Genomic DNA, 27635 nt, shown 5'->3' with positions numbered 1-27635 from the left:
TATTTACATGTCGATGTTATTGTAAAAATGACTTTTTTTTACATTCCTTTACCTTAGTGACGAGCTGTTATGTGGCCATAACGGAAAATAAGATTACCATTTTTCTGTAATTAATCATAATTTTTATCCGTAAGATCTATGATAATTACTGTCACACTAATAAGTTTTGCGTTGTTCTTGCTATGAGATCAACACTTTAGGGGGGAGTTGGTCACCAATCCAACAATTCTACACACCAACCCAGATGCGAACTTAGATTGGGCTACTTCAATTTTCTATCTGTTAAGGACAGAAAAACTAGTTAGGATAAGAAGAAAACTATATACCCTAGACTGGTTCAATATTTGGGAAAGTCCTTAATCTTTAATTAAACTTTGTAATATTGTTCCTTTTAATAAGAAATAATCGCATTTTAATTTCAAGTCAATGAAATCGTAGCATTTGGTAGGATCTGATTGTAATCAAGATTCTTTGAGGCAAAGTATATCAGGGGCATTGTTTTCATGACAAAAGATTGAAAAAAATTATGACGTAATAAGCATAAATATAAAACATTATATAGCCTATGTTGTGTCATGAGTGTCAAATGGCAATATGCTATGCCACACTCAGCTCATTTATCTTCCTTTTGTCAAATCTGTGTGGCGTGGTTGAAAAAAGGATGACTGACATACCTTGTCTTTAAGTATCGTTGTTGCAATGAAACCCATATTTCTATATTTTCCAAAGTTGTTATTATTATTCTTTAAATAGCACAGTAATCGGCCAATAATATTTCGAACGGAGTTTGGAATATTGAATGAATACTTATGGGAAAATATTTCAAAAAAATTATTTTTGAAGGCGATAATTAACTATATTTAATCTAGCTTAACCTTTTATTCTCAGTAGATCTAATATTTCTAATATTTATTCGATAACAACGGAGTCATTTGAACTTTTAGACAAAGATTATGTCTCCCTTCTATCAATTTCTGCAAATTATATGGTATAAATTGTTATTGTAGAGGACAATTTTTATATGCCACTCTTGGTTCTGTTATCCGAGTATTATGTTTCAATATCTCCAGGAGAAGAATAGAAAAGAAGAATACATTCTTGATTTTTATCCAGTTAATATAAAACTAAAAAATAATGTACGTATAAATTGATAGATTTAATTTAACTCTTTTCCACTCAGGGGACCAGTGTCCCATATATTCAATATTGGTTACTGCACTTTATTTTAAAGATATTTTTTTTTTTTTCGTTTTGACTCTGGTTTTTCGCTCAGGACACCCAAAATCCAAGCAAGATTGTTTGTTGCTCGTCCATTTAAAAGCCTGGATATGTCTTAAGGACCTTCAAGTGTACTAATCCACAATTTAAAGGCCTCCCACTTAGCCTTGATTACCATGGTTTTATAAAGTAATTTTTCGGCTCTTATTTTTATTCGACTATCAGTTTTTTCTTTCAAGCTACTTCACTTTGGGTCTTTGTTCTCCGAGTTTCCCATTCTACCATGCATTCGCTTTTCTGAGGACCCCAGATCTTCTTATACTGCAGGAGTTTCGTAAAGATTCCAGCAGCATAATAGTAAAACTTTCTGCTTCTAAATCAATGCCATCAGTTTCTAGACGATTATATTTCGTGGTCGGTTCGAAACATTCGAATTAATGCTTAAAGTTGTTCCAATTTGGATTGTTTAAATCCATATCACTGGACAGAATTCTAACTGCCTTGATTTCAAAGTTGTAATACCGACGATCAGACTCAGAATAATCCAAGTCAGTTGTCCATGCTGATACTAGATGGTGACTCCAGAGATTCGTAATCGTTAGAACAAACCACGAACATCGGCACACATCCTACATTTTAAAGGCCAATATTATAGATAGCCCTAAATTCTTCAAGCTTCTTGCTCCGAGGGCTAGTTATTGCATCTCCTCATAGAAAATTCTAGGGTTAATGTCGCCAGCTATTAAAAAGGGTTTATGGTTCTTATGTCAGTAGTCAACACGAGGTCTTATTAGTCCACAAACATCTTATTATGTAATGTTGTTGAATAACAATCAGGTCCTTGTTTGGTGAGATCAAAATTGCCTCCCATGGCTATACTTTTGATTTACAAAAACAGATAGTCCTGTAAAAATGAAAATATTTGATCCACCCTGATTAACTGCGGGTTAGTTGCCATTATCAAACAGCTACTCGAACCCAGTAGTATTTTATTTAACTCAGCAGTACAAGTAGTCCTTTTTCTTTTTGAATACACCTCACTATTTCACAGGCACAGGCATTAGGTGGCACTATATTGGTATCGATATTTAAGATATTGGACTCTATAGAGAGGTTGTTTATCGAATCTTTTGTAGATTTTATTTATTTCATATAGGTTACTTAATTTATTTCTTTGGACTGCTTAGAAGTTCAACAACATCGCCTAATTCTCCTTGTTTCTTCTTTTTGACTTCTCTTTTACCTTTGATCGATCTATGAATAAAGTTTTTAATTGAACTTTTGTTTGTGTTATACTGGATAATACTACTCAAATAAATATTATATTTTTTTCTATTCTTCGTTACTTTGCTGTCTTTTTCTTTTCACATTGTTCTTTTTTTTTCCTTGGTCATGAGGCCTGCGATTCTATTTTTAACATTCCACTATTCAAGAACCCAATAGGTTTCGAAAACAATCAAAAACAAAGGGGGGGGGGAATCTAGTAAGTAAAAACAAGGTTATTATAAAACGTTTAAAACAACAATAGTGAAGGACTAAAAATCAAGCTAATTTGGTGAATACATTATAATAAAATTTCACATAGGGCATAATTCCAGTAATATTATTTTCTTTCACAGTTCGTAATGTTTATGTAATATATTGCGTCTTGGTCATGATTGAATCAACTATTTCGTTCTGGGAAGTAGATAAAAAGTCTTGTTTGTGTGGTTGACATTTAAAATTTTCTTCTAAGAGTATTCTAATTTCGTTATAAGTGTCAGTTAATCCACAGAATATGGTCTGTTGTTTCACAGAAGAAACAATTAGATCGGCTGCATGTAAAGAATTTGCCAGCAACTTCAATAATTTCAATATTTGAACCACTTCTCAGGCGCTGTCAACAATTTATTTTTTAATTGCTTTTATACTTTGTTTGCAATATCTTTGCGACTTAAATAAGAGATAAAATGCGTAAGAGTTGCGCTGTATAAATATATTGTTAGGCTTGCAGTAGTTAGCATGCTTATTTTAATTCTAAAAGGAAGTACTGGTGAATATTTTCCAAAAACTGACTAATAAAATTTTTCAGCACTTTTGCTTACCAAAGAATTTGACGTGACAACATCAGCTGCAATTTCCAAATCACATTCTGTAATACAGTTAACGTTTAAAGTGTCTTTTAGAGACATCTCTCATAGCAAGGAAACCTAATCTTTTTTAATCACATCGACTAATCCGTCACAAAAGCATTTGATTCAGGGCGAGATTTATCCAAGCTTTATTGAAAATTTTGCTTCTCAAGAAAGGCATGCAAGAAGTCGAACAAGTAATGGTGGTTATCCCAAAACTTCCAAATCCGGTAGGAGTTAAGAAATTTCATAATGTCTTGAATGGGTATGATGTTCAAACCTCCAAGCTGCAAAGGATTGCACATTCTTTGAAATGATATGTTTCTCTGCTTTAGTAATGTCATGAAAAACTCCTGAATAGTGCTTATTTCGGAAAACATTTTTGTAGTGAAAGGAGTTACTCTCAGAGGATGAGTGACTTTTCGTTCAAAATACGTATTCCATGCACATATGTTATGCCAAGAACGCAAATTAAGTAGTGAGAAGTGTGGCTTAAGGGCTCGGACCGAGAGGACCGAGCCACCTATAGTGGGATGACGTCACATGCCCTTGTGGATGAGAGAAGTCAGTGTGGGCTAGATCCTTGATTAATAAAGTTGTAATACAGTAACACAAGCTAATGGGCCCCTTCTTTAAACATGGACAGAATTAAATTTACAGACGCGATTCCGAAATTTAATGGAGAGGGGGACGTATCTGTGTGGATAAAGCAGGCAGGCTTCGTTAACGAATTAATGGGAGTGGAAGACATGTCGAGGATCCTGCCATTGTTCCTAGAAGGGGAGGCGTTCGTGATTTATGATCAACTTGACGATCAGAGTAAAAGAGATGAGGGGGAGATAAAAAAGGTGCTGCTTAGCACATTTTCGAGGACGGGATTTGAGGCCTTTGCCGAACTCCGTTATAAGTGGTGGGAGGCTGGAACAAGCATAGACACGTTCATGCAACAAATAAAGGACTTAGGGGCTAACGTATTTTCAGGAGGACCAGAATATACAGTACGGGTGGCCTTCATTATGGGACTTCCACCGGACATTAGCACCCAAATGCAGGCAATATCGAAGATCGACTCCATGCCTTTGTCAGATATTGCTGGGATTGCTCAAGGACTTCTGTCAGTTTGAGGCGGAACAAGAAGAAGAACATGGTTCAATTAGACTCGCGAAAAGAAGACAGAACCCTCTACACTTCCAAGGCAAGAAAAGGAGAAGATTGAGACCATCCCCAGGGTGGAAGAGGGAAATAACGTGCTTCAACTGTGGTAAAGAGAGCCACATTGCGCGATTCTGCCAGAGTCAGGGAAAGGAGGAGGGGACGCTGTCAGCATACCCAGCATTAAGCGCGAGGATTCCAATAGTCAATATTTTAGTCAACAGCAAGGAAGGCATTGGGACTCATGGATACAGGGTGCACACAGGCGATCCTCATCCCTTCCTTCATAGATCTTTCTTTACCACCCAGTAACAACATTTGACGGGAGTGTTGGATTCTGCAAAGGTCAAGCATCTACCTGCATGGAGCTGCATGGCGTCACAATGAGAATGGAGTGCCTCATAAGATCAAATATAACTAAAGGAGTGGATGCAGTTATCGATACTGACGTTCTCAGGCATCACAGAATAGTCATCGATAATGGAGAAGTCTGGATAGATCCCAAACCCGCGTTATGCTTTATCGAGCATTCCCCCTCCTTGGAAATCAAAGGAAGGAACTTTTCAGGTGCGTTTGACGGTAGAGAATGGAGAGTTAAGTGGAGTTGGAAACGTGAACCTACATTTTCCAACAGAGTCACTGAGTATAAAATGGTCGACGACATAAAAAGAAAATTTGACCTCACAATAGCCCGATAGATCGATAATGGATGGCTCAGAGCTCACAGCAGGGCTACCAACGGGGTGATTCCCTTATGGCAGTTGTGCACAAAAAGAAAGAAAAACTTCGACTCATTCTTGATTTTAGAGAAGTGAACGACTTTGTCGAGTGTAGTGGCGTCAATGGTGACGTATGTGGCAATAAGATCAGGCGTTGGCGAATATGGTCCCCTAACTGTGTGATGCTGGATCTTACAGACGTGTACATGCAAATAGCTGTGGATGAATCATGCATGAAATATTAGACAGTTTGGGTGAAGGGTCAACCATACAAACTCACGAGGCTGGGATTCGGGCTCAATTGTGCCCCAGAGGTAATGAAGGCGGTCGTAAAGGAGGCTCTTAGGAGTACCAAGGAGATAGAAGAGGCCACAGATAGCTATTTTGATGATATAATTGTGGACACTGGAAAGGTGACGGGAGAGGACGCTAGACCCCAGCTTGAAAAATACGGTCTTAAGTGTAAAGGGGTCGTACTTCTGAAGAATACAACAGTACTTGGACTCTGAGTCGAAAAGGGAAGGAATGAACTCATGTGGAGAAGGGCAGAGGGAGAAGATATCGCCATCGAATCGATAGCACCGAACTGATAAAGTGCGAACTTTTTTCAATATGTGGTCGACTAGTAGGACACTATCCCGTTGCAGGATGGTTGAGGACCGCAACTAGTTTTAGTAAGAGGTGTTGTCAGGCAGAAGAATGGGGAGATTCGTCAGGAGCTGTGTCAATGGGGATGCTGAGAAAAAAGACGATCGTGTGAAAGGTAGATGGAATGTGTCATAGAACCGAGATTTCCAACTATGGTGTGATGCAAGTTCAATAGTGTATGGAGTAGTTGTGATGAAGGATGGTAGCCCGTAGAGGATGGGGTGTGGTTACGATGAAAGAGGAAGGCAACCACATTAATCTGGCGGAGCTGACAGCAATTATCAAAGGCATCAACATGGCACTGAAGTGGGACGCAAAACGTTTAAGAATTTTCACTGACTCGGCCACTGTATTTTCATGGTTGTGTTCCTACAAAAAAAGGGACAAGAAAATCAAAGTGTCTGTCCTCTCTGAGATGCTAGTCAAGAGAAGACCAACTATCCTCACATTTATTTATAATATGGTCTCTTGAGCAAAATATACAATCCATTATTTTTCTTTCAGGAGGATTTTTCCTAAAAATATTGTTGTTTCGACTAAGGCTTTCATCCCTGAATTTTCCTCTTGTTATCTTGTTGACCTTTGCAGAATTTAACTTTTGGTCGTCCCTCTTCGACATTTCCTCAGCTCTACATATATCAATAACTTTTTGAAGTGAACATTCCTTTTCTACTATGGCCATAAGTTTTTTCCTCGTTTCTTCATCCCAAAGTCTAACAATTAATTTAACTTTGATGTTTTCTTCGAAACAGTCCTTATTACCACATCTTTCATTTAATTCGGCACGATTTGCAGTTCGAGTTACTTCTACATAGAAGTCCTCGAATGATTGATCTTCTTTTTTGATATAAGGAATGGAATTTAACCTTATCAAGAATGATATTATATTGAGAGCGAAAATACTTCCTCAATTCTTCTAAAATTTCAGGAATGGATAACACTGTGTTTTCTTTAATCCCAATTGAGAATCTTAATTTCTCCCTCATTTCTATATCCATGAATGATCTTAAATTCGCTAGCTGTTTTGCGTGAGAGTAGCTATCAACTCCTGCTAGTTGCCTGTAGTCTTCAAAACTGGGTTTCCATTCAATAAACTCATTCAAATCCATGCTTCCTCTCAATAGTTCCGGTTCCTTATACGCAATTTTTCCGTATACTTTACAAGCTCCATCCTTTAAAGGCAGATGCTGATGCTCCTTGCCTACTAATTCATCCATTTTTTTCGTGAGTTCCTTCATATTTTCTTCATCCATGCGATCTCTTTGTTCCATGAACATCAAGATATCCTCTTGTTGCTCCTTTGTTTCAGACTTCAACTCCATAAATTCTAAAATATCCTCTAAGATGTGTAATCTTCCACGGGCCCTTTGATGAGAAGTTTCTACTAATTCCATTCTGTTTGAACGCTTCAGTTCATTAATTCTCCTTGTGACATGACCTTTGTATGCCTTAACTTTTGATTGTATAAAGTCAAACTTCTTACTTTTAAGTTCTTCCATTATGTTTCTTAAGATTGGTTCTGGTTTATCGACTGCGCCATATGATATACGTGGAAATGAGATATGCGAGGATATGGAGTTTATATATATACTTTATTTTACACGCGGAGAATACAGAATGACTCTCATATTATTATACACAAAATACACACGGAACGTTTATACATAGGTCACCAAACCTATACCTATGAACATATATATAACAGCCTTCAATTTAATTTTCCTAATGTATTTGAGGGAAATCTGACAATCTTCTTCGTTGCTCGCTGTAGTCCACTATGGCAAAGTGATCCTCTGTAGAAACTGACACTTAGCTTTATATACTTCACTATGACGTAAAAGATCATCAATGGGTTTGAATGTCTTTTATAAAATGAAGCTTGTCAAATTGTAGATTCAAGAATGTATATTGTTTCTTTTTTTTATAAATACAATGGAAAATGTAGACAAAACATGCAACTACTTATACACTATGACGTCACTATTAAAAGCGTGGTGGAAGTCAATCTGCAGTCGAAGCACGTTATAGTATGACCTTGTATTTCTATTAACCTTGGGGTTGAGTAAAATTCTTGTATTTCTGCACAGATAACTTGCAGATCTTAAGTTATTTCGCCATCAAGTACCATAATCGACATATTCTTCTCCTTATTTCTTCACTTTTCAAGATGGTCAGATTGTAGCCTTGCTCTGGACAAGTCCACGGTGTTATTCATTTTCAATCATTCTGGATCCTAAGTCTGATATGCGATAGATTGGATCTAATTTGTATTTTTTTTTTTCATAATAAGATGCATCCTGTTCATTTTTTCGATGGTATTCTTTATACTTTTCAGAATTTTTTGTACATATCTTCCAGTTACGATATTGCATCTAGGGTTTTCTATTACTTTGAAGATCATATTATTTACTCCGTGCTGATTCATTACTGAAAAGATTAGCTTCCATATATTTTTGTTCATAATGTTCAAATTAAGGGCTAAGTAAATTTTAATACACGGTGCTTTATGATCTAATAATTTTGTGTAAGTTGTATTATAATATTTGATAGATTTCTCTCAGATACCGTTGTAGAGAAAAGGTCGATCCTTGATGATACAGGTCTGGAAAAAAGGATTAAAAAGTATGAGTATAATTGTCAAAAGCTTTAGTTGCATCGTAAAAATTATAAGATTTGATAATAGAGGAAAGCACTGCTTTAGAGCGTCGATGGGAGTATGCTGTTTGATTACTATAGTCTCTGCTAGCATTTAGTTTTATATTAAAATCTCCGCTAGTTATTGTAGGTCAATGAGATAATAAAGGTAAAAGCTTGCGACCAAAGAAATCAAGGCAATCAAAATTAGGCCATAAAGGCCAAAAATGTCGAACTCAAAACTAATACCTAATAACTAATATCTATTACATTACCATCCGATTCACTATATTGTATTTGTGGCTTCAAATTCTTATTAATTAACAATACAAAGCCACGTTTTGGGTTTGAGGTAGTTTTATCAAATGCAGTAAAAGTTAAATAAATTTTCGGTATACAAAAGTGATTTTCGAGGGAACATCTAGTGTCAATTAGCGTTACGATGGCAGGACATTTAAGGGAATATAGGAACCTAATAATAGCGTACTTTTCCCCTGATTTATGAGGCAATTACAATTTAAGATCAGGAAAGGTCTTTTTTTAAATCAAACATAGACTATTTTTCTATAGTATTTGATATTCGTCATCTTTATGAATGATGAATAAGTTAAAAGGATCTTAAGAAAATTGTAGTTTATATCATTTCTCACCCTAAAAATGAAAATATATCGATTTCAAAACAAGATACCTAATTAATAACAACATTTTATAATCATAAAAAATCCCTTTTACATAAGTTTTATTAATCTTACTTCAATTTGATGATTGTATTAATGGTGAAAAAGAACTCTAAATAATAATAGTCCCGAATGACTAGAATCTCAGATTTTCTTAAACTAATATATATTAATATTGATCCCAAACAATACATTTTCGAGCTTTTTTACTACTAACACGATAATATGAATATATCAAGGTCTTACAAATACACCTTTTTATTATTTAGCTAAAAAAAGGATCCAAAGTGCAGTTTTTGGTATATAGAACAAATCTCTTGTTTGGGCTCTTGTAAAATCTATGTCGATAATTACATAAATTATCCCTTAGGTCTGCCGATAAAAGATTATGATTTAACTGTTCCTTGGCTAACACCACGACTTCTCTCGAAGGATGAGAGTTATTATATTGAGCTTTGGACTGATATGATTTGTTATTTTTTGGTAATAAATTAGACAGAAAATTAGCTAAATAAGTATGAACTAGAGCTAATACGTCAAGGAGATGTAATACATTCAAGTATTGGAATACTTCTTTAGCAAGGGACGGATTGGCTATGGAGTTAACATTTTAAGACATTATGCTTGCCATTTATTATTTTTTTAAATGTAAATACTCTAATATGAATATATGAAGGTCTAATGAATCTATGGGGATTTTTGAATTTTTCAAAGTCTCTTGGTCTTTCCTTTCATTGAGTTGGGACTTGACTATTTTGAAAAGGACATAAGTATCTCTAGAGTATTTTTTGAGCATTAGCCCCAAAGGATCTAGAAGGGTTTGTATAGATCTACTCATTTGATTTATCATCCTCATAAACGATCGCATTTCTGAAATTTTCTTCGGAGATTAAAATTTTAAAAATTGTAATCTGTCTTCTTTGAATCCTCCTATACTCCATTTCTATTAATAATATATCCAATATATTCAATTTCTGAGTGTGCAAATTTAAATTTATCTTTTTTTAAGTAACTTTAATATTTTTTCATTATATCCAAAATTTGTTAAATTCTTAGAACATGCTCATTAAAGTGTTCATCATAATTCAATATGTCATCAACCAATTATTTTACATTTTCTACGCCTCGATAAGATAGTTCCATTAACAAGTTGAAAACATCACTAGTATCATTAAGTTCCTTTGGGATTTAAAAAAAAAAAAAATTAATCTTCCTCACGGTGATAAAAGTTGCCAATTCTTCCCTTTTCTTCTTTAAAGGTCGATATCCTTTAATACCATCAAATGTTGAAAAATAATTATACCCAGTCTTTATACTAAAAATTATGTCTTAAATTAATTTTTATATTCGAATTCAATTTTTGTTTCATAGGAATTTCCATATTTATGATTTGATAAGAATAGTATTTCGTTTCCATCCCTTCGATTTTTCCACTTGTACGTATACACGCTCCCCCTTTTTGAAAGTTGTTTGGGGTTTAAATTGATCATATTTTAACATTGTAAATGCTCCTCTTGTGTTCTTTTGAAAATTAGTTCAGCTGGAGAATCACAATCTGCCTTTTAAGTATTCTGGAATTCGGTTAAGGCTTCCATAAACTTGTCATAATTAAACCTTTCTATTTAATGGTTCCAATTTCTGATTTATGTTTTGGCACGTCCATTTTACTCAGCAAAATAAGGTAATGAAACTTCCAAGATAATGACGATGATTTTTTAAAAATTTTCCCTTAAATTAAGGACCACCGTCACTTCATATAAATTTTGGAAATCCCAATGTCATTAAACCAATTAAGTAAAACATTAGTGACATTTCGTCGTAGTTTTTTACAAGTATCAACCCTAGGAAATCTAGTAAATCTATCTAATATCAATAGAAAATTCCTTCTTATCCTGGTAGAATAAGTTTTGAGAAACTTGCTTCATAGAATGAAATGTGTTTATTCAATTATAATCTATCAGTTTTAGTTGACGACGTTAAATTTAAAAATATTTTGTATATATTTATGGGCTTGTATTAATTGAATTGTTCATATCAAGTCAAAAGTATCTATCTCAAACCAAATTTGGTTTCAAACTATATAGGGATGAGATATATGCAATTTCTTCAAACTAAGGTAAGGTTTGTAGTAGAAATTGGGTGAACTTTTAAAATGTTTACATTACATGTATTGATTTCCTCTTAATTTTTCTTGATGAAAGTACTGAGGGAGCGGGGGGTTGCTGAGTTATGGAAAAAGATACTCAATTCAATTTCGTTTGAGGCCCTTCCAAAATATGGAGTAAGTCTATCTGAGTCCAAAAGTACAAAAAATATTTGTTTCAACCCAGGCTATCCACCTCTGTACATACCTTCTGAAGTCGGCAAATTTCCCTATTTACTCAAGATATATGGTGGGTCAGCTAGAATGGACACTTGAATAAAAATCAAGTTATTGAGAAGTTTCCCTTTTATTTATTTACTAAATAAATATTAACGGCCAAATAGTTGGTCAACATTTCTTCTGGCTCCTATGTTATTAGAACTTTACATCATGGCACTTCATTGTGTGGACTAGAAAGAACAAGAGAAGTTTTGTAAGTGGAAATCGTAAATGGGATACAATCGTAAATTAGGGCCTCAAGAATTGCTACAAGTAGTTTGTTAAGTCTAAAAATCATTACTACTTTGTGCAAATAATACACTAGTGACTTTATTAAAAAAGGAATCAATTTGTTGATGATTTTCATTTTCATCTATTCAAATAGTATAATCATTTGATGAGCTGAGCATACTCCTGTTAAATCTTTGACTCCTTTTAAAAAAAAATGGAATAGGCGATATATCCACCGATAAAGTATATGACGTTTTCAACTCTTGAAATTTCATTACAAGGTGAAACATCAAAAACAAATAATGTAAAACAAATGTAGCCTTATCATTTTAGTGCCTTTTTATTTTATTTCTTGAGGAAAAATGTATCATAAATCAGTTATAAATACTGAAAAAGTAGCAATCATCATTCTATTTATATATTTTTTCTTCTTCTTCAGTGTTTTAAGGACTACATCTCTGATAGTCTTTAAGGCAGCTTCAGATTTTGGTATTCCAAGATGAAATCAATTGGCCATCTTTTGTTTTCAATATAATGATGCAAGTGAAAACGAATTTAACCTAATTAATATTTTGTGAACATTTTCTTAATTCAGAACAAGAACAAGAAAAATTTATTTTTTAGAAATTATAAATTGCAAGTTCTTGTTGAGGATCGCATCTATGATAACAGTTTCTCTTGTTTTGTAAACAATACGTACTGTACTCTTTGTAGTGAACATCCAGATAATAATTGCTGTCTCAGGAAAAAAAAGTGAAGAAGCATACCGGTCCCTGGTTGCACACGTAACACATAGAAAAAAGGGTCTATCTTTTCTCATCCTCTGCCAGCCAATATATTGGATATATTTTTTGGTAGCCCGTTGTGGAAAGTGTGTTAAATTTTAGTAACCTAAGTGAAAAACTACATAACCCGATACGTCAGGCAAGTGCAAACTAAAAAATATGAAGAATTTCACTTGATTGGGGGATTTTTTATTAAATAACTCTGACATATAACTAGAGAATATAGATTTTTTTTATTCGGGGGGAGGGGTTGTCCTGGAGTGATATTGTGATTTTAGTGAAAACAAAACAGTTTCATCTAACTACCTAATTATAATACATATATTATGGAATAAAAATTTGCTTCGAACATGGTTAATTCGAAATTCCTACTATTTTATTAATCTTATTACATTTTATATCAGCAAGGGGTAGTATATATTTTTTTAACTTAAATAATTTCATCAAGAAGTGAAACAGTGCAAGGAGAAGAATCTGTTAAAAAATTGAAGACTCGCTACAGAAACTTTCACACCTGTGAGCCAAACCACTGATGCCTCAGCTATCCTAGAAATGTACTTTCTGACGGAATGTAGCTTTGACTGTATTCTTCTTGGTCAGGTTTAGTGTTTTTATAGAAAGTAGATTTAGCTGGTATCGCCAACAATATCGACAATGTTGTTGTTTTCTAGGCGCAGAAAACAACAACATTGTCAATAGCAAAATTAAATGAAATACAAAATATACATTACGGAAAACACAAGAAAATTGATCCAGAAGAGATTGTTGCCATAAGTATGTATTCATATTACAAGACTCTAGACTTAAGTGGACCTAATTTTATCACTACAAACGTAAATTAAATCGTTCTCGTGATGCCTTTAAAATTATAAAAATATTCAGTATGCAATCTGTATAACTCACTCACCTAAGAGTTTTTAATAATTAGTGCTGTTGGTATCTCAACAAATAAAGAAGGTGGAAAAATCATATCTATGTAACACGACGTTACCTCACTAACACAAAAATACGCTATGTATCGTCAGCCGTCGAGTCCTTCGTCTCCTTTGATATTTTATTAATTTTGATAAATAAACAAAGTAATAAGTTATTCTATAGTTATGCTCCGTTTCCAAAAGAAAAGGAATACAATTTCTTGTTGAACCCTAGTCGTTTATATAATATATATATTGGCCATTTTATTAATTCTATAAATAAACTTTGGCTATTTCTTCATAGAAATGATATAATAATTACTCTTTCAACAAAATACCATGTAGATTTTAATAATATGTAATTTATATCAAAAATAGTGAAGAAATAATATGATAGTGATAGTCTGGGAGTACATAAGAGATAAATGAGAGTTTGGTATGATTTACTTATTTGGTTATCTACCACATGATATCGAATCTTTTTTCTGTTTCATTTTGGAGAAAAGACTGCGTGATACAATAAAGTTAATGACGTGGTAACATAAAATTTATGTTTATGACGGCATTTTGTTTTTGTTTTATGTCCCCCTCCCCTCCAAAAAAGATTCTATGGTTTGTATATGTTCATATGTCTATAAAATTAGATAATGTGAAGTTTATTAAATTTATTAATAATGGCATAATCCAGGACAACGAAAAAATTCTTGAGCCTTACATATGATATTAAAACTCCATGCATAGCATACATGAATATGGTATATATTTTGAATTAATACGTAATTAAAATTGAATAGCATGATCAATAATGTAGAACAATTATATTTCGAGATTTTAAGCAAAATAATAATAAATATTAATATTACAAGCAATCCGTATTCCAATTTGAAGTAAAAAAATATTTATGGAAAAATAAAATATTTTAAAAGCCAATTACAAATATGATGAATAATTTAATGATATATATAGATGATATTTTGTACAAATTATGGTAATAAAGTATTAAAATATGTTGAATCATTTGTTTAAATCATTCTATAACAAAAGTGCTGTCCCGCAAGCAAATTTTTTTAACATAAGTATTTCAGAGTTTGTTAACAAATAACACTCCAATGATTACAATACAAAAAAAAAAGATCAATTTTAGAATGGAAAATTTATTTCTAAGGGCTTTGCATATTATGATCTTCAAGCCTCAACAATTCTCTTTTTCAAAATGAAGTGGTTCTGTAACTTGAAATATTTTTTATAGTAGGGAAAATGCAACCAAAAAAATAACATAATATATATGTTTCTAAATTTGTTTTATATTATATTATATTACCGAATAACACATTTATTGTGACATTCCACCCTATAAACTGGAAAGATTTGTTTGTTTTTCAAAATAGTGATTCCAGACATTAACTTTTTAAAATAAGACTAAATAAATTATATTATCGATAAAAATGAATGTACGTAAAAATTTCAGATGTCAGGACTGACCAAAATTGGATCTTTTCTGTATGATAAACTTAACGTATTAGACTTAAAGAATAATGAAAATGGGCAACGGTATAATGATCCATTACGAAATGTGGACTACATTGCGAGACCCGTTGATGATCCCTTGTTTACAGGATACCCCAAGGTTAGACCATCTTGTAATCGGGATTGCTAGAATTTTCAGTCTGATATATTGTACCGACTGCTGGACAAGACAGGCAGATTTCGATGTCAATATTAAAAAGGGTGGAAGAGGTCAAACATTAGTCGTACACGCCTTATGGTATAACTTTGGGATACCCTAAAGAGACTAAAAAGGAAAGAGGATACAAGATGGTTGAAATAAAAAGTTGCCAAAAACTATCTATATGAATTATGTTCAGAATTAACTTAACCTCGATAAAAAAATATTGAATATATATACGTTTCATAGATGATTAGGATTATGTACTTTTGTTTTAAATAACTTTTATAATTATTTAGAGCATAATTTGATTTAAATAATATGAAGTATGGTTTTAATGAATAGTTTGTGTTTCTAGTTAAATTTAAAAAAAAATACATAACCATGTCGGAAACGTTGATTTTTATCAAACTACATTAGGCAAATCTTAGTCAAAAAACGTTAATACAATGAACTTTGCAAGAGAATTTCAACGCACAAAATTTTGGACGAATCACAATTACAGATAAGAAAAAACATTCTTGATTAATACACATGACTCCTCTTTCCTTTATAGTCTTTGTAGGATACCCTATACATACAATGTGTACTGCATTTAGTTGAGGGTAACATAGCTGAAAAGTATACTTTGTAATTCAAATTTCATTTAATAATGGACCATAATGTACTCATTAGGAAACTTTAATTAATCTCGAAACAATTTGAGTTACGTTATTGCTTTATATGAGGTTAAAAGTTACCTCTCCAATAGTGTTACTAAATTATCACTAATTGACTCGAATTACGAGAAAAAAAACTTGTCTTTGAAGCTCATAAGCTGAATATTTTGGGGGCATTTGTTGCTTAATTCTAAATAAAACTGGAATAGAAATTGATTGGCGAGTATTGCATAAGTATATATAGTACACAATTGGGAAGCAAAAAGAAAAGGAGGAAGTAAGGAGGCTTTATAGAAAGAATATCTTTTGATATACTACAATTAAATTAATTTTTTAATCTAAACTATAACATAAAAAGTTGAATTTTTATTACTTATTTACTTTAGGATAATTTGAGCATCTTGGTTTAATACTTTCTGATAGTTGCCATAGCTCATCTTCGGATAAATACAATGAAAAGCCATCAAAAAAGGAAATAATATCTTCACGCCGCTTAAAATGATAGTTTTCCTTCCGGAATCTTCGTAAATTATCCTAATAAAATGTTATTAAATCAATGTATCTCAGATATTATAAATAATCTACCAAAATATTAAACTGTTGCCATCGCTTAGCAAAGTTGATTTTTCCGTGATATATATCGCTATTTCCAATGTGAACAAATGTTAAGTCTTGTAAAATCAAACCAACATAAGGTATGCATGGTGACCTAGATCAATATCAAAATTATTAATTAATTTAAGTAGTGAAATTACATTTTCAAAGTTTATATTATTTGTTCTGTAAACATGCATTTTTTAAATTTTTTAGTTCAATTATGCATTTAATATTTCCCAAAAAATATATTCTGAACAATAAAATAAAAACATACTTTGCACAAGTTTAAAAGTATCTGAACGATGGAGATCTGTATATCCCTTTTATGTATATATATATATTTATTATTTGGTTTTTATTATAACCCATTTTCATTACTTACTACTTCCGCTAAAAACTAGTGTTGTTCGGTAGACCAGTACTATAGTAGTACCTAAATAGACTATAAAGAAAGGGGCAACAAGCCAGTTGATATAAATAAAAACATGTACTCTAATCATTTCACCATTCACCCATTCACACAACTTCTATCAAAACCTAATATACTAACCAAGTGGCTCTTTTGTACAGGGCAAGGATAATAAAGCTGTAATTTTTCTCTACAAAAATCCTATACATAACGATAAGTGAGACAGAAAATTAACTTTACCCAGAAACAATTTTAAACCTTTCAAAATTTTAGATGATCATTTTTCTCTTCATTGATATGTTTGTTGCCTTTTTCTTTAGAATCTTTTTAGTGGTATTGAAGTACTATCACAAATGAAAAACATTGTTATCGTATATTTTCAGGTGAAAAAGTATCTTAATACTGATAACAATGTTGGTCTTGGAATTGGTACGAAAATATTGATACCGTGACAACAATTTATAAAAGGCAATAAAATGAATGTGGATAAACTTTTCCGCCATTGAATATTTCACATTGAAATTACTTTAAATTTCACTGTAAGGTCTTTATAACCTTCTTCAATCTTAATTAAAATTCATAATAAGGGGCCATATCAGTTAAGCTTCAAATATCATTAGTGGATACCTATCCATTTTAAGCACCTAATTGTTGTAACAATAAACACGTTAGAGTATACTAATATATTCAGCAGAATACTCTATACTGTAAAGATTACTTCTTGTATATTATTAAAGTTTATAAATGAGACAATTTTGTACACTAATAAGGTCCTATTTATTTACCGAAGCTGTTATCCTTATTATTATTATTTTCTTCAAGGGAACAACGATATAATAATAACTAATACGTGAAAGAAGAATAATAACCCTCAAGATTTGTTCCAAAGAAAGAGAAAGTCCTAGTTGGACTCAGAGTAGAATTGAGGAAGGACATCGGAGTAATTCCTTCTAATATAATCGCTAGGTACAGAATGGGGGTTGTATTTACTTCCCTCATCTCATAGCTGCTCGTAGATAGTTTAAGTAAATGTCATAGCAGCTATGCTGTTCTTCTTCCAAATATTCTTCGAATTTTTAGTGTTACCACGTTGATTATCCATTTGATTTATTTTAGCATGCTGGTAGATCATATTTTTTTCAACTATACGTATAATACAATTAATTAAATTTACTTTTGTAAGTATAGCATTAGTAAACTAATTAGATATTGGAATAGTTGAGTAATATATAATGCTCTATAACAAAGCTATAAATAGGGTTGTAAATCTTAATAATTCTATATATGTAAAAAAAGACACCGAAAATTATAATGGTAACCCTGATAATTTGAAGAACGTTTAAGGAGAGAAGCTTAGCTGCCATTATGTTTCATTAATTTAGCTGCGAATAGCTACAAGATTAAGGAAATTACACCATTCTCATTTCCTATCAAGCAAGGACGTAGGCAGGAATTACTCCGTTGTGGAGCTTCAATTCTACACTGAAAAGAACAAACCAATACCATGTACCTCCTCATGGTAACACACCCATTTGTTTGAAAGCTTTACTCTATACTACGACTCACTTTTTGCAATAAATATAGGTGTGGCGTATTTTCTTTTCAGCTGTTTTCATTAATTTTCATATGTTTACTCTTGTATGATAGAAACAGCTGACTCTACGTATTATGTACTTAAAAAAACTACTACATAGCTGTTTGTATTTTTATACTCATTTACATCAATCATGGACCTTCGTTAAAAATTCGTGTGATTTCATACTCAGTCATTGATATTATTATCAATTCAATGTATATAATAATTAATAACAATTCTCCAATCAACAATTAATAGTTGGCAACAAATAAAATACAGGAAATATTTTTTTTCTTCTCGCTTTTGTCAGTCGAGGTTGTAAGTGGATAATGATTGTATTAATTCCTCTTTTATCGAACCTACGAACATTGAGTTCCAAAGAATAATATCTCACGAGCGCGTTGTCCCATGAACTACGACCCTCTATAATCATAATTTCCTGACTGATATCCAATTTTTACCGACTGAAATAATCGATTGAGTTGCCCCCCCCCACACACACACAATGTAAGAAATAATAGACTAATATCAAGGTTCTAGAGTCTAGTTAATTTATAACTTATATCTACTGCAATCAATTTGATTAATACAAAATTTCCTTTATGAGTTTTCAGAGAGTAAGTTTTAAAAATGGTTTCAGCATAATAAAAAAAGATAATTCTAGTACAAATTCATTTATTGAAATATCTATGAAAAATATCAAACTGATATTTAATTATTTCTGATTCAAAATTTCTAAGCACTTTGGTCGAACTTCATTCAATGCTGAAATAATATGGTTTATGGTTTTTAAAAATCTTTTTCGAAAAAAATGAATTACGATTTTCTGACACAAAATATAATTGAGCTGAAACGTATTAACGTACACAGTAAAAAATTTAACATAATTCGTAATATTTTTCGCTGTGCTCATATATGAGTAATCCCACATTTAAAATGTTTATTTTTAGAACTGCTTATGTATTATAATGTGAAGTAGATTGATTTATTATTATTCTAGATTATTCCATTATGAGCTTGTTTAAAAAATATATAACTTTTTTTTTATTAAAACAAGTTCAATGATTCACAACAAAAGTTTAGATTTTACGGACAAATATTGTACCTGTCCAACTGTAGTTATTAAAAATAAAGAATATTTGAAATAGTAAAATTAATTTTTACAGGAAAATTAATTTATGTATGATTTGGCAATTTCTCTGAAACAATTCATCATAATTGAATGAAACAATTATTAATGGAAGATGATATAATTAATAATAATCTCGCTGAGAATAATCCAATTTATGCAAAACAATTAATAATAATAAACATTACGCAGGTGGAATAATCAAAAACAAAATATTAGATTAAAAACGTGTACCCAGATTCATTTAATGCTTGTCTGTAAGCCCGGAATGAAGATGATGAATCGATTAATGAGCAATATTCCTTTAAATTATCAATGATATTCTTATGCCACTCTAATCTTCTAATAGGAGCTGAATCCAAAGCTGAAAGAATAGCCAAATAAGAGTTGAAATTATTGTATTTTCGCAAAAACTTCATTATTTTGATAAATTTTGTCATATATTTTTCTCTTTCTTTGGAGTCGTCCTGTTGCAATATTTGAGTTCGACACCAAAAACTCATATTATTGAAATGTTCAGTAAATTTTGTTAAATTATAAGATTTATCTTCGTTCTGCTCTTGAACCCAAAGTATGAGTTCAACTGTATCCAGTCTAATAAAAAGTTGATAATCCAAATAAGTCATTTGTTCAGCCAAATCCGTTGATTTGAAATTCAAAATATTGAAAGTTTTACCTAAAAAAATAATAAATATCCGTAAATGAAAAAATAGTTTAATAAATACTCTTTGATCTAATTGAAGGTAGGACATCTAATTCTGGTGTAACTTTTGCCCTATGTTTATCGTATCTTTGGATAAACTTGGAACGAAGAGCTCTAGATAGCATAAGTTCTCCATCTAAATATATTAAAATAGAAAACAAAACTTAAATTATTTTTTAGGGCAAACCTGAGACTAATTCAGACATAAATTTAGTTAACAGTTCCATAACTTCAACGTCCTGAAAATCGCAGTCAGCAAGGCAATCTACAACTCTAACCTAAAATTATAATATTTAATATAAGTTGATGGTTAATTTTGGATAAACTATAAGTGTATATAAAGTAATATCAATTGTTTAAAAGTAGAATGTTATTTCAAATAAAATAACTCAATCTCTGAATGAATGGATCAATATATAGAAGATGGTGAAGGTTATTGTTTTATAGAGTAAATTTCTTTCTATGCAAGTAATTTGGCAGATTACTAAATATTCTAATAAATACTTCAGTATTTTAAGAAAAGTAATGAGTTTAAATTTTTTCACTAAATACATTATAGTGTTTCTGAAATATTCAACGTAATTCTTAAAATATGGAAGGGTAACAAATTCTTTCACACTCCTGGATGAGGCCATTGGTCATAAATAAACTTAACTTTATCTAATTTTATAGACATATGAATATTTTTCGATCGGAGAGCTGCTGAAAGTAATTGTTTAGGAGCATTACACAAATCATGCAATCTTTTTGGGGGAGAAGGATTCGGCCGAAAAACACTCACTAGAGTAAAATAAGAGTCACGGCAGGAATAGCGGCCTAGAATTATGTAAAAAAGAACCACGCAAGTAATAAAGATCCCCTTTATTTAGTTTTCAGTCAACGGACTTTTTAAAATAAAGATAAGTGAATAATTTGAGAATCATCAATTCAAAATACCTACTCAGATAGCAGACAAATATATTTTTCCAAAAATTTATTGAATTAATGTAAGCTTAACCATTATTCTTATTACAAAATTATATTTTCCTAAAGCATTGCATCTTTTTAGATATAATAGAGACAATATAATCATTTAGTTTTATCGATACGTTTTTTATGTATATGTTAAACACTTTAATATAAAAATATGATTAAATATACGTTCATATATTTAAATTTATTGTCTCCTTAAATAGCTTCGTAATCAATTCAATTTAAACAAATTTGAAAGATTACACCCCTAAGATTTTAATTTTAAAATAAATATAAATTTTGCATTTTCTATCTTCACTATGAGATTGTGGACATGATACAAATGATTTATTATCAAAAATCATCGTCATTTAAGTTAAAGAATCATCTATTAATGTGCTCCAATATTTTAGTTATACCATTATTCTCCATTGACTAATTGAAAGTTATTGAGAGAAAACCCTTTGAATCCACTAAACCGGTCATGATGGAAGGTGTAGTTAAGTCTATAAAACTGTAATTTGGATACATATTACGAAACAACGATTAAAATTGACTTTTCAATTGAATTCAAATCCATACAGTAATTTAGATAATATTTCACTTTCAGTGGGAATCTTTTCTAGATGCTTATTTTATTTATCTCTAATCTCTTTTCTTATATTTGTCTTGCGTCTAGAAATTGACGTACTTATGTAAAGTAGTTTGGATTCCAAAGCTGACGGTACTAGCTAAATATAGCTTCTATATAATCACTCTCAACACAACCAAAAAGAACAGGGAATATTATTTGTAATTCTTAAGATACAGGACAAAAGACAGATCCAATTTAATATTGAGAGAAAAATTTACCTCAATTAAATCTGCTGACGGTTCCAAAAAGTAGTATAATTGATTAAATTCATCTGTTTTTCTTAATTTGGTTCTCCTGTAACTTGTGTATGTAGGTCCTTAAATAGGACCAAGGACTGCAGTCCAGTCCAGTCCCACTTGTCGGTCCTTGTAGAAGGTAAAATCGATCTCTCGTAACATCATAGAGGGTTTCCCCAATTTTTTTAAAATTATTACTATTTACAAACAAAATCTATGCGTGCGTTCAAAGTTGTTTGTCTATAGAGGCCGAAACTAACCGATGTAAGCATATAGCTTATAAAATAAAAGTTGTAGAAAATGAAAAGTTGAATAATCTGGGCCGAGTTTTTTTTTTCGGAAACCTTTTTGACAAGATCTGGAGAAACCTGTTCTAAATTTTTTCTTTTCTTTTGGAGGTAAAAGTACGGTGACAATTTTGGTCGAAATCCGAGTTTCTCGAAATAATCACAAACCATTTGTAAATCTGCATTAATAGGCCAAGTTGCACCTTACCCTAAAATTATTTTAGGGTTTCAAAAGTTGCAAATATCTTAGAAAGCAATAATTTTAAAGATGTTAAATAAATCCAGGTATAAAAAAAGAATCTTCCGTAATACTTGCAGTGTTCATTGTCTTTGTTTAGAGCCCCCCTCCCTGCGGCTTTGTTGTATGTTCTTCCTTCCTTCTCTCTTTCAGGCGATCAGGTGAGTTTTTGTTCTATATTTAATGATATACTATGTTTTATTATTAAAATAGAAATTATTTCATTAAATAATTTTTGAAAATATTAAGTTCATTCATAAATTTATTCACAAAACATCTTGAAATATCCCTTATAACAATTATATTATTACAACATTTTTACAAAATTTTATGACAAAAAAATACACTGGTGGAGACACTTGGATAATTTTCACATTTTTCTCTAAAATTAAAAAAAACCCTCTTAAATGGAATGAAATAAAGTACCCTTAACTTTGTCCGACGTATACATATTATTATATTTGTCACCTCTAAAATTTAATGAAAACCAAGATATTTACACTTTTTGGTCCAAACTTTAACTATATTTTTATAATTTGGGCTATGTAACTTCGACAAAACAGATTAGAGAACCAAATCAAAATTTATCATTCATCAAGCGACAAAAATTTTAGGCCTTCGGATATCAATAATGGAGAAGATAATAAACCAGTTTTTTGGTAGAAGTCAAAGTTGTACTAGGTAAGCGTCTATAAAATGAGACTTTCGACTATTGGTACCTAGGTGTCGCCAGTTGTCGACATTACAAACATGTCCAAAAATCTCAATGCTTATTTCAACATGTGTCAACAATATTGAATTCATTGTTTGTATAGTGGTATTCAACAACAGACTTTTATCGCACATAAAAATGTGTAATTTTGTGCCTACAAACTACGATGTATGGACATCATTGATTTTCTGTTACCAATGGAAGAAATACGCTTCTCAAGCCCATCGAATGCTTGTGGAAGCTTACGGTGGACAAGACCGAAAAAGTTCGAAGACGCCAAATTGCAAGCATTGCTCGATGAAGATGATGACCAAACACAAGAACATCTCTCAAAACGATTGAGCGTTGACCGTCCGACAGTTGGAAAACGTTTAAAAGCAATGGGAAATTTTTTAAAGATCGTAGATGGGTGCTAAATGAACTGAATGAAAGGCAGCAAGAAAACCAAAAAACCACTTGTGAAATACTGCTTGCCTGGAACAAAAGGAAGTTGTTTTAGCATCGAATCGTAACTAGCGATGAAAAATGGGTCTATTTCAAAAACCCGAAACGAAAAAGATCATATGTTGACCGTGACAGCAAGGCCAAACTGACCACAAGGCCAGATCGCTTCGAAAAGAAGGCAATACTGTGTGTGTTCTGGGACCAGTGTAGTTTCATATGGTATGACTTTCTACAATCCGGTCAAACTGTTAATGGTGGTCTCTACCAATAACATTTGGCCGATGTTAACCATGCTATATGCCAAAAACGCCCAAAATATGAAGCTAGGCAAAACAATTGTAATTTTCCTTGATGACAAAGCACCACCGCATCCCCCGTTAGCCCCCCCCCCCAGCTTGTTGAATCGTCAAACTGGGAACCTTTTACTCATACAGCTTACTCACCAGACCTGGCGCCTTCCAATTATCACTTGTTTCCGTCGATAGATTCCATACTCAATGATTTCCACTTCGATTCTCACGCTCAAAATGTATTAATGGCTGGTTTTCAGCTAAACACGAACTATTTTTTTGGAAATGCATCCAAAAATTGCCTGAAAGATGGGGAAAATGTGTAGCTAGCGAGGCTAATACTTTGAAAATTAAATTTGTAACCATTTTTTCACAATAAATGTCCAATAAAAAAAAAAGATATCATTCAATAAGCGCATGCCTGGTAGAGTTTTATCCACTGATTTGAAAAATGTATATTCCTTGGTATTTATATCTTCATTTGCATTGGAAAAAAAAGCCAGTGAAATGTTTATCTTATGATCTACACATATTATGAATCAATATACAGGTCATTCCACGTCATGTGCACACACCCTCACGGCATGACCACCACTGATTTTGATTATTTTTGGTGAGCTGGCTTTTTTCCATGAAAAAAGAGAGAGTGTGAAATATTAGGGTTCTGTGACTCACCTGGGACGTTCTAGGCCCGCTGAAAGTAGGTCCTTATGCGTTAGACCAGTGCTGTTCAGAAGGCCATAATTCCTTTCATAGAGGCTTGATTCTAAAAAAATCACGTTGCAATCAATGCAAAAGAACACAAACTATAATTTATATTATATCATAATCTTATTTGAATCCGAAATAAAAGTTTGGGACTCTGATCAAAATGGTGCCCTGCCAAGTAGCAAAATTGATTTAATTTGAATTTTGGTAGAACATGTATCAATATATGTTTTCAAACATATCCAAAACTCAGAGTGGAATTGTAATGGGATCACTTCCGATAAGAGATTAACTAGAGTATGTAGGGCCACTTTTATAGTATATTATTATTCTTCTTCTATATTTAAACTCGTATTTTATTTTATATAATATACATATTTTCTGTTGATTAATGAAATAAATTAGGATTTTTATTTAGATAAGTATAATAAAATTGAAAATTTAGATATTTTATAAAATAACAATAAAAATAATGTTATGATAGAGTCAATAATTTTCATTTAAAATTTAAATTATATAACAGATTCAACTTTTAACTCCTCTGATTCACTATATATGCGAACTTTAAGAGATTGTTCTAATTCGAGATTAAATCAATTAAGATTTTATGTACCATAAATAGTTTTTACAAATTTTGATAATCTTCTTCGGTGCAAAAATTTATCTTGATATTGTCCCGTGAATGTTCTAAGAAATCATTCGGCTTTGTTATTTATATAATGACGTCATAGACACTCTTTCGTAGATTCTATGTTAATAGTACCACCTATACCATCTGAAGGTCCCTTCCCGTTACTTGTGGCAATAAAAATGCAACTCAACTGACAATTGACTGTCCTTTTGATGAAACGTGAGGTTCAAGAAGGCTTATAGTTTCTGCAATGGCTCGCACACCCATATGAACAGTAATATATTATTTTTATTTTTTATTATTTTCAAGTCGTTCTGGTAAAAATGTACGGATACAACATCGTGATGGTTGTTATCAGATAGAATAGTGCAAGAGTGTTATGGCCTACCATTTTTTATAATAGTAAATCCAAGGGTGTATTGTCTCCATTGCTTTATTCCAATGAAATGCCTGAGCTGCATCCTGGACAATAAAACTGTAACTTTCTGAAAAGTTATCAATTACCACAATTTCTTCCTTCTTTTTTGTTAATAAATTGCTTTGGGTCTTTGCAATAAAGTCGTGTTTGGCTAGCTTGACTATTTTTTCAAAGAAACGCTCAACAAAGTCTTGTATTGGTAGTACTGTAGAAGTTAATTCACCGTTTTGAAGGCCACATCAGAGTCCCAAACTTTTATTTTTGATTCAAATAAGATTATGGTATAATATAAATTGTAGTTTGTGTTCCTGTGCACTCATAGACATTATTTTTGTGAAAATCACACACCTATGAAAAACACTGGTCTAACGCATTAAGGCCACCTTTGAGCGGGGCTAGAACGGTCCAAGTGAGTCACAGAATCCTAATATTTCACACACTCTCTGATTTTATAAAGAAAAGCCAGCCCACCAAAAATCATCAAAATGGGTACCGTAAATTCAAAAAAGTGTATTTAATTGACCCCTACATAAGAAATTAACCTTGAACAAGCTATACATGCAGAGAGGAGGGGTTAATTTTGTTTATTGTGAGTTCGTTTGAATAGAAATGTAACAACTTTAATATGGAGAGGGGAATATTTGTTGGATTTTTATTTTGTTTTTGATCGCTGTTAAATTAACTTTTTACATAACTAATTTGTATTATATAGCTTATTTCTGCAAATTAGCAAATACTTACTCGCTGCTATTGACTCTGATGTGGGGAAGGTGTCAGTTCTTTTAATTTACTTGATTTGCATGCTTTAGTTAAATATTTGGAAATTGGCTGCTTTTGATTCTTCTCTGTACCATATTTTGAAATAATATATAGTTAAATTAACTTTTGAATAATTAATTGTTGACTTAATTAATTTAGGATTGCAAACTATTTGCCGATTTAATTAAAGATGGCACCACTTATTGGCTTAAATTCACTTTTTATATTTGCATAAAATCTTTATAGGCTACAATTCAGTCTGATGTGGGTAAGTTCAAAATATTCTATATGGTTAAATTAACTTTTAAATAATACATTTTTTACTAATTAATTTTGGATCGCAAATTACTTGCATAAAATCTTTATTGGCTGTTATTGACTCTGATCAGGTTGAATGTGTCAGTTTGTTTAATTTTTTGGATTGAATAGACTTTTTACATAATTAATTTGTATAATATAGCTAATATTTCTAAATTAATGGCATAAATTCCTTATAGGGTGCTATTGACTGATATGGAAAAGGTGTCAGTTTGTTACCTTTTTTTAGTTTAATTGACTGAATTTACATTATTTAGTTAAATATTTGGAAATTGGCTGCTATTGACTCTGATGTGTGTCATTTCTTGAAATTATCTATGGTTAAATTACTTGTTGACTAAATTAATTCAGGGTTGCAAATTATTTCCATATGCAAATTTTAAAGATGGAACCCCTTATTAGATGCTAGTCTGTTATATAATAAAATAAATTCTTTAACGAAGTAAAAAAATAATACGTTTATATTATAATGAAAATAAGAATGTTTTTCGCAAGATATATGGAAAGATCATAATACATATCTCATATATCTTATTTGGTTTAATAAAGCATGACATTTTTATGAAAAAATCCAAGAACCGACAGTGAAAGCCGGTCCAAAGGACTGACGGTATTAAGGATCTGTCCCAAAAACTGATAGTCCAAAAGATCGGTCAAAATGACTGTACTAGACTAGACCAAATAAATAAGGACTGATACAATACTATTTGACATCTGTATTACACAAACTCTCTCCTTAAGTACTTTTGCAGAGGAACCTATACCTCTGAAAGAAGAAAAGGACTAAAATAGTAAATAAATATAGAAATGTCGACAATA

The 27635-nt window shown here is 31.7% G+C and overlaps 1 protein-coding gene across 3 annotated transcripts in view; it reads right to left on the bottom strand.

The window, feature by feature from the left end:
- Positions 1-7421: 7421 nt before the first annotated feature.
- The window catches only part of LOC121126716 (uncharacterized), a 60922-nt gene continuing 40708 nt past the window's right edge, over positions 7422-27635 (bottom strand). The window contains exons 4-9 of one of the 3 annotated variants that reach the window (XM_040722022.2): positions 20378-20468; positions 20213-20326; positions 19722-20163; positions 16362-16485; positions 16158-16310; positions 7422-8450 (exon numbers count right to left, since the gene is read on the bottom strand). In XM_040722022.2, the coding sequence (XP_040577956.1) occupies positions 8406-8450; positions 16158-16310; positions 16362-16485; positions 19722-20163; positions 20213-20326; positions 20378-20468 (969 nt within the window). In that variant the 3' untranslated portion in view covers positions 7422-8405. Of the gene's footprint in view, positions 8451-14254; positions 16091-16157; positions 16311-16361; positions 16486-19721; positions 20164-20212; positions 20327-20377; positions 20469-27635 lie in introns of those variants that run through there. The other 2 variants (XM_071891842.1, XM_040722023.2) reach the window with 2 other exon arrangements.

Source organism: Lepeophtheirus salmonis, chromosome 12 (assembly GCF_016086655.4).
Source record: "Lepeophtheirus salmonis chromosome 12, UVic_Lsal_1.4, whole genome shotgun sequence".
Taxonomy (NCBI): Eukaryota; Metazoa; Arthropoda; class Copepoda; order Siphonostomatoida; family Caligidae; genus Lepeophtheirus; species Lepeophtheirus salmonis.
This window is presented reverse-complemented; position numbering and strand designations above follow the sequence as displayed.